We start from the raw sequence: 8,983 nt of genomic DNA, 5'->3' as shown, positions 1-8,983 counted from the left end.
ACCATTGTATCAATAGGACCTTCAAGTTCTTCAATTGGCATTTTAGCATTTACACATTCCTTATGTATGCTATGTGGAACATTCAGTATTGATAAGTCCAGCTTACATTCATTCAAAGCAGCAAGCTTCACCACACATGTAAGTAGTCCACATACTGCACATGCTAATTCTTTATATTTGGATTGTTCAAGGTCTGCATGAAAATCATTAATGATAGCAGCCACTTGCTGACTTGTTGGAGGGTCAGGTGGAAACACAAGATGTGTTGAGGTAGATTTGACATTTGCAAGACTGTTCTGCATCTTTTGTTTTGCACAATATGCTGCAATACGTGTTGCACCATTTGCTATTTCTTTCTTGGTTACAAACACTGTTACAAAGCAAGGACATGTTTCACAAATATGAGTTTGTAGCAGTTTTGAAATCTCATTTACCTTCATCTGCTTGTGATGAACTGGTATATTGTGTGATTCACACGCAGTTTTCAATGCATGTCCAGACAAGCGGTTAGCTAATATGTCCATAGGAATATCTGCAATTACAAAACGATCTTGCATATGATATTTGTCAAGCTGAGATCTTAATATATAATCATGATACTGATATTTCAAGCAAGACTGCCCTACATCAGTTGTATCCAAGGTGTATTGTGCAAGATCAGCTGCTAACCATACATGTGATTTTTTCTGCTATAAACCACCACCTAAAAGTGTATTCATATGTGCAGTATTAAACTTAACTTTCACAGAAATGGCATTTACATAATGAACACAATGTATATAACTTGAAATATCTTTGATACATATGTGTATTTGAATGCTATACAGTAAAACTTTAAAATCATGTTTCATAAATTGATTATGAACACTTTTCAAATATGAAAGTCGTATAAAGCTAATGTGATAAACTGGACAAGAGTAAAGTGATAGAATTGCCTTTATATATAATATGTACTTGTTAAAAAATGCTTGATTATATTTGCAGAAATATGTTTGTGACACTATCTTAACTGTGCAACTGGATACTTGACATTCAATATACACAAAGCATTGTGTGGGTGTATTTGGCAATATTGTATCCAAAAAAGGCATGGGTGACCATTTTAAAATGTTCACATTCACCAATACTCTACCTGTATTACACATAATGGATTGTACACCAGTCAATACTTTACCCTGCAATTCATTGTTTATATTGGAACTGTTTGACAGTGGTGATTTATATTTTTTGTCATGGTTTGGCAATGTTATTGCATTGGGATGTTTATATTTTGGAAGTGTTTTTGTAATGGTGCTATCCTGAGCCAATCCCAAATTGGGTGCAGATTGGTTGAAAAGTGCGTCCGCTAGCACAATCCCATGAAGGGATAAAGAAGATGTTGTATATGTAGGATTCATAGAAACATATGTGCTACTATATACTAAAGATAGCAGTAGTAGCACTACAAAGGCAGCTGAAGACACAAACATTGTCGCAGTATAGGTAGGGTTATGATGGTCGACACAAGGATCATTGAGCAGAAGGTGATGTGGCAATTGACCTGGAAAAAAGTATGACTAAGCAAGTTTTCACAATCACATTATTGTTGTTTTATGAGATTAAAAGTATGCACTTAAACATGCATTATGATAAACAAAAGCCTTTTTTTCTACTTAAGGATGCTTGCAACTATAACTCTATCCAACTATCCAATCCAAGATGATACAAAGATTTACCCTATTACATTTCTGCATATAATGATTTATAATGGAAATAACTAACTAACTAACTGTCTTTCTGCACCTTCAACTGTTACAAATGGTTCAGAACATGATATATTGACACAATCTGCATTTCTATATATCCCACTCAGATAGCATTTTTTACTTTAATAGGGCAATCAAACCCATGGTATAGCTTTAATTGAAATAATAGCTCAATAATGTGTCCCTTTAAAGACAACATGGAAGAAGGATATACATACCATACACAATCCACATAGTAGCCTGCAGTCAGATATAATAACCAGAAGCCTGCAGAAATACCGCAATTTTAGTCTAGTTTAGCTAGAATGATTATTACACCATTAACACTGTAATTGAAACAGAAGGCCTATTTTTTGCCCCCCTCATATGTGAGCCTACAAATACCTCGGCTACACTAAAATGATGGCACATACCAAGTTTGAGCCAAATCCGTCTACAGGTGCAGGAGCTATTCACAAAAGAGTGCAGGAGCTAAGGGAGGCCTGCAGTTCCGGCATTCCGGCATCCTGGATCGGAGTTCAAAAAACATGTCAATGGCCATAAGACGGATGAGACGATCAACGTGTTTTTGAACTCCAAAGTCAGGCCGGGATGCCGGAGTTCAAGCTCCGGGTGGCTGATCCAGCCACAGACCACTGTTACATTGCATCTTATGCTGTATAAGCATCTTTCTATGCTCAATACAGCCTGTGCTTATAGCCAATAGAGCGGATGCTTATGCCCATTTGAATACATCCTTACAGCAAGCATAGTATACACCCTTATAGTCAATAGAGCGGATTCTAATGGTTATTGAATTGATTCTGATGGGGATTACAGTGATTTGTAACATCATTAGCATACTTCCTTACAATCATTAAGTAGATTCTGATGGCTCACATAATGCCTAACACACACATTCTTATGATGATCACAGTGTGTTGTTATGTTATATATAATAGGTTCTTATGATCATTACAGTAGTTTGTTACTATCATAAAAGCAACTTTATAGGGTCATTGGAACACTTTATTATGATCATTAGAACCAGTTCTTATATCCATTACAATACCTTCCAATGGTCAATACAAACACTTTCTTAGGGTCATTGGAGTGGGTTGTTATCATCATGAAAAGTGAGTTCTTATGGTCATTGTAGTGGTTATTATAGTAAAATCTTATAATCAATACAACACCTTTTGTTATAGGGTTATTAAGCAGGTTGTTATGATTATTAAGTAGACTGTTATGTTGATTACAATATGTTCTTATGCACATTAGAGTGAGTTCTTATAATCATTAAAGAGTTGTTATTATCATTAGAGCAAGTTGTTATGATCATTAGTGTAAGTTGTTATAATGACATGAATGGCTTCAATACTGGTAATGACTTGCTCTAATCTTTGTAGAAGCTCGCTATAATTACCTTAGAGTGAGTCATTTTGATGGATAAAGTTGGCCATTATAGCAATAACAATACTTTGTTATGGTCATTGAAATCATTACAGTCATTAAAGCAACTCCTTATGATTATTATAAACATTGAAGTAGATTATTATGATGATTAGGGCAATTTTATATGTTATTAGAGTATGTTTATATACTCAATGTCAAACTTTCTTATACTTATTATAATAGAACCATTGACACAACTTGTGATAATGACTGTATATAGTAAGTTCTGATAGTCATTAGAGTGAGTTGTTACTGTCATTAGAGTAAGTTCTTATGATCAATACAAACACTTTATTATGGTCATTACAAAGACTTTGTTATGCCATTACAGTAAATTGTTACAGTTATACTTACCACAATAAGGTTTATTCCATTCAAAAGCTATTGAATGGAAACAATAAATGTTCCATATAAGGAAATTGCCTTATATGGTAGAGACTAAAGTTGTAGAGCATCACTCTCTCAGCATGGCAAAATTTGTCCCAACACTTGTGCTTACCTACTTAAGCCTCAAAATGCAAAATACAGATTTGAATGTGGCACATAAAGCAAGTTTGGTGTATATAAATGAATAGTTGTACACTTGATAGATTCAGTTGGTATCTTTGATAGTTATAGGCAACACAATTCAATAGTCGATTACCCAAAACCAATAGAGCACAGTAAGCCACTTCCATAACAGGAAATTGCCTTATATAGTAAAGATAATAGTTGTAGAGCACCTTTCCAGGGGTAGAACACCAGTGGTTCCGGTGTGACACTTGTGTCATGAGTTGACATGGCACCTAGCCGTCTTTTTAAAATTTTCCTTTTTGCGGGCTCGAACCCGTGACCTCTGTACTATATGCCTGAAACGGACATTTCCTTATCTACTGTACGATCAGATTAGATGGGCAGCAGTGCGCGGCACAGCTCGGGCTCCACTGACACAGCCGCTCTAACTCACCGGCCCCCAGGGCTGTGTCAGCATGCTGTGCACGGACCAGCTGCACACGGACCAATGTGCACAGCCTGCCCTTATCTTCCCCTGTATATAAGCCGGCCTCTGCTGCCCTAGGGACCTCAGTTTCGACCTCTTGTCCCTAAGTCAGTAAGCCTCTCATGTATTCCTTTTCTTACTTAACTAACTAATACATTTCTTGTCCCTAGCTTTAGGTTTGAGCATTGCTCACCATCGCTTTGGTGAGACCCAGTCGAATGCCTCCAGCCTTCATGTTTGTTTGTCCTCGCTTGACCCCAAGTCGCGACAACTTGCTTACTTAAGTCACAAAATGAAAAACAAAATTTGAACAAAACACATATAGTGAATATGTTGCTTCTATTGAGTATGCTCCTGTTATCAATAATGAGGATTCTAATCATGGATCTCTAATATGATCAAACTATGTGCTTGTAATGCAGTAAGAACATAGTTCATTATGATAAACAAACAACTATAAAATGATCAAATCACTGCTTGATCAACAGCCGATAAGACTGACTGAAAAATCAATACCAAATCAGGCAACTGATAAGATGATCTTTTGTTTGGTTGTTTGGTCAAGTCGCGTTGGCTATGTTTGAATTCCACTTTCTAATGGATTTTGTTGCCAGTAACAAGCAGCTCTAATGTGATTAGAGTGAACATAACAAGCTTTGTATACAAAACCTACCCCTAACCCCACATTATGGGCTCTTTTTCTTACCACTTTGTATTGATTGATGGGTTCCCACACTTAGGGTGCAATTGATTGTTACATCCTGGCTCCACATAAGACTCATCCTTCGTACTTCAGGAATTGTAATTAAATTGGTTTCAATGGTGATTACAGTAACCATGTAACATTATTAGGACACTTTCTTATGGTTATTAGAGTGAGCTCATATGACTTATATGACCTTTTCCATGGCTAACACAGACACTTATTATGATTCTTAATGTGCTTGGTTATCTTCATTATAATGGCTTTGTAGGGTTATAGACAGCTTCTGAGGGTCATTAAAGTAGATGATTATGATTATTAGAGTGAGTTGTTATAGTTAGTATAGTATGTTTTTATAATTATTGGAATATGTTATAGTATGTCTTCATAACCATTGATGTGGGTTCTTATAGTAATCAGGGTAGGTTTCATATAATCATTATAATACTTTCTCCAGCTTCTGAAAGGATGTCATATGACCAGCACAATATCTTCTAATAATCAATACAAACACATTGATAGGGTTATTGCAGCTGGTTCTTATAGCAATTAGAGTGAGTTGTTATAATGGCTCTGGTACCTTTTTGTAATTGTTAAACTGAGTTCTTGCAGTGATTAGAAAAAGTTGCTATAATGATTATAGTGATTACAGTACTTTCTTCTAGTCATTAAAGTAATGCTTCATGGTAGTTAAAGTGGATTGTTATAGTTGTTAGAGTAAAATGTTATGGTGATCATAGTGACTTGTTATGACAATTATGATAACTTCATATAAACATTATTAAGATTCCTGAGGTACGAAGGATGAGTTTTATGTAAAGCCCAGCATGCAACAATCAACTGTGCACAAAGTGTGGGAACCAATCGATCAATACAAAGTGGTAAGAAAAAGAGCCCATAATTTGAGGTTATGGGTAGGTTTTGAATACAAAGTTTGTTATGTCCACTCTAATCACATTAGAGCTGCTTGTTACTGGTAACAAAATCCATTAGAAAGTGGAATTCAAACCCAGCCGATGCGACTTGACCAAACAATCAAACAAAAGATCATCTTATCAGTTGCCTGATATGGGCTCAATCTGATCATTCTGCAATACCGCATTTTCTGTGTAGTTGAGCTAAAATGATTAAAACACTAGTAACATTGTAATTGAAATAGAAAGCCCAGATTTCCCCCCCTCTTATATGAGTGTATATAGTTCTCAGATACATAATCAGGAGGGTACATACCAAGTTTGAGGCAAATCTGTCCACAGGAACAGGAGCTATTCATAAAAGAGTGCAGGAGCTCAAGGAAGGCCTGCAGTTCCGGCATTCCGGCATCCTGGAGCGGAGTTCAAAGAATACGTTGATTGCCACAGGGCAGATGAGATGATCAACATGTTATTTGAACTCCGAAGGGAGGCCGGGATGCCGGAATTCAAACCCCGGATGGCTGACCTTGCCACAGGCCAGTGTCAGATTGGTTTCTTATGCTGTATAAGCATCTTTTTATGGTCAATAGAGCAGATGCTTATGGCCAGTAGAGTGGATGATTATCCTCATATAGATACAGTAAGTATGATACATCCTTATGGTCATTAGAGCGGATTCTAATAGTTATTGAATTGGTTCTAATGGTGATTATGATACTTTGTAACATCATTGGGATACATTCTCATGGTTATCAGAGCAGGTTCTTATAACTATTACAATGCCTTTGAATGGTTGTTATAAACACTTTCTTATGGCCATTAGAGTAAGATGTTGTGATGTTTAGAGTACTTTGTTACCATATTATAATGGTTTTGTAGGGTCATTGGGCCACTTTCTTATAGTTATTGAAGCAGGTTGTTATGACCAATACAATAGTACTTAAAGTGGGTTCATATGATGGTGATAATACATTCTTATAGTCATTAGAGTGAGTTCATATAACCAATACAATTGCTTGCAATGGTCAATACAAACACATGTGTGGGGTCATTAAAGTGGATTGTTATGATGATTCTAATATGTGCTTATAGTGGTTAGAAAGAGTTGTTATGATAGTAACAGTAGGCTGTTATGATGGTTACATCACTTTCTTATTGTGATTGGAGTGAGTTATTTATAGTCATTATAGCATGTTCTCATGGCAATTAAAGTATGTTCTTATAACCATCCATGAGAGTATGTCTTTAAGACCATTAGTGTGGCTTCTTTTGGTGACTATAATACTTTTCCCATAGTGATTAGAGTAGGTTCTTATAATCATTGTAGTCCTTTTTTATACTTGTGACAATGGTAGGGTTTTATAACCAACACAATATCTTCTAATACTCAATCCAAACACATTGATAGGGTTATTACAGCAGGTTCTTATGGTGATTAAAGTGAGTTGTTATAGTGGCCCTAACACCTTCTTATAACTGTTAAACTGGGTTCTCATAGTGACTAGAAAAGGTTGTTATGATGATTATAATACTTTTTCATGGTCATAAACACAGTTTATTATTATTGTTAGATTGGGTTGTTATGATGATCATAATACTTTATTATAGTGATTGGGGTAGGTTCTTATAGTGATTATAGTACTTTCTTATGGTCACTGAAGTGACTGTCTATGATGGTTAGAGTGGGTTGTTATAGTCATCAGAGTAAAATGTTATAGTGATCATAGTGACTTGTTATGATGATTGTAGTACCTTCTTATAATCATTACATAATGATTGATATAATGTCAATACATTGTTATTATAGCTACTGAAGTAGATTTTTATAATGGTCAGAGCCAGTTCATGCTCACTTGGTGAGGCAGACTTTATAAGCCAATAGCATTTCTCTCTCATTCTGGATTGAAACTGGGCATTTGCCAGATTGGCCTAGGCTGGGCTAGGTGTTACTGGATTGGCCTGCACTTGACCTGGATTTTTCTAGGTTCAGCCCACACCTGGTCTAGTTACTGACTGGTTCAGCCTACACCTCGTATGGATTACCACTAGATTGACTCACAGCTGGCCTAGCTGGGTTCTGCACTGGCCTAGGACCTGGTTCTGGGCTTTCATTTCCATTAGGAAAGTCACCTGATCAAAGTTGCCTAAGATGGCAATTTTCCATGCTCCGCTTTCCTTTTTAGTTGATCAGCTTTCCTTTTTAGTCTGTTTCTTCTCATGATCTGCTAGACTTTGCCTTGCCTATTCAACTTAGATGTTTTCAGTGGTATGATGCTTAAGCTGTCCACTATGTTTACGTGTCAAACACTTTTGGCCTGTGACAATGCCAAGCATGCAAAAAGGTATGTGAGCCACCAATGCAAGAATCTCCATAACAAATTGCTGACTTCAAATTAGAAAATAGAGAATTGGTATCAAAACGAGGCAATCAAGAATCACCACTCACAATCTATGACATCTATGGAGTCCCTTTTCTCTGGATTTCTGCAGCCCAAAGGCATGCGTGTGCACCAACAGTCAGAGATATTCTCTGATCTCTATTATGATGAAAGGATAATGCCTGCTGTTCAGGCCAAGGTTGACAGTCTCGGAAAGCAGCTCACCTGAACTGAGATGCTCCAACTTATTCACACCAAGACATGCAACCCTTTGGAGGCAGCCGAAGAAGACATCAAAAAGGAAGTTGAAACTACAATTCACCACAAAAGCATTGATAGGATTGCTTGATTCAGAATGATCACTCTATATCTCTGCAACAGGGGTAGCTACTTACATGAATGTTGCTGCGTTAGAACACCCTACATGTGAGCTTTGAAACGCAGCCAGTCATGTAATTTGCCTATTTACTTCTCATGCAGTGAAAGGATCTTTGAGGTCATGTCTTATCAACGCTTTTGTGGTGGTCACTCTGAACAACAGAATTCATTGCTAGTAATTCTTTACAGATGTCTAGCATGTATCTCCCAGCTGGACATTGATCCATAGTACCCAATCTATCATTGAGAGGCATAAACAAGTGTGGGAACCCTGCCAAAAGTAGCATACAACCTGCCTTTTTAGGTGAATTTGACATTCTGCTATTTCATGTTATTGAGGCACATACCTATGCCAGGCTGGTACTTGTACTTATCTAATCCATTTATAGGAGTATATATAACATACCACAAGCAGGTTCTACCCTCACAGACACTCTGGAGGCTTTGCAACA

The 8,983-nt window shown here is 36.8% G+C and overlaps 1 protein-coding gene across 1 annotated transcript; it reads left to right on the top strand.

Moving 5' to 3' along the window:
- Nucleotides 1–8,098: 8,098 nt before the first annotated feature.
- On the top strand, nucleotides 8,099–8,382 carry POSPLADRAFT_1056252 (hypothetical protein; the record flags this gene model as incomplete). The annotated part of the gene is made up of 2 exons (XM_024480751.1): nucleotides 8,099–8,117; nucleotides 8,180–8,382. The coding sequence occupies 2 exons, from the start codon at nucleotides 8,099–8,101 to the stop codon at nucleotides 8,380–8,382; spliced, it is 222 nt and encodes a 73-aa protein (XP_024339678.1).
- Between the last annotated feature and the right edge of the window lie 601 nt (nucleotides 8,383–8,983).

Source organism: Postia placenta (assembly GCF_002117355.1).
Source record: "Postia placenta MAD-698-R-SB12 unplaced genomic scaffold POSPLAscaffold_6, whole genome shotgun sequence".
NCBI lineage: Eukaryota > Fungi > Basidiomycota > Agaricomycetes > Polyporales > Adustoporiaceae > Rhodonia > Rhodonia placenta.
The sequence above is the reverse complement of the archived record's forward strand: the minus strand, read 5'-3'. Positions and strand labels throughout refer to the sequence as shown.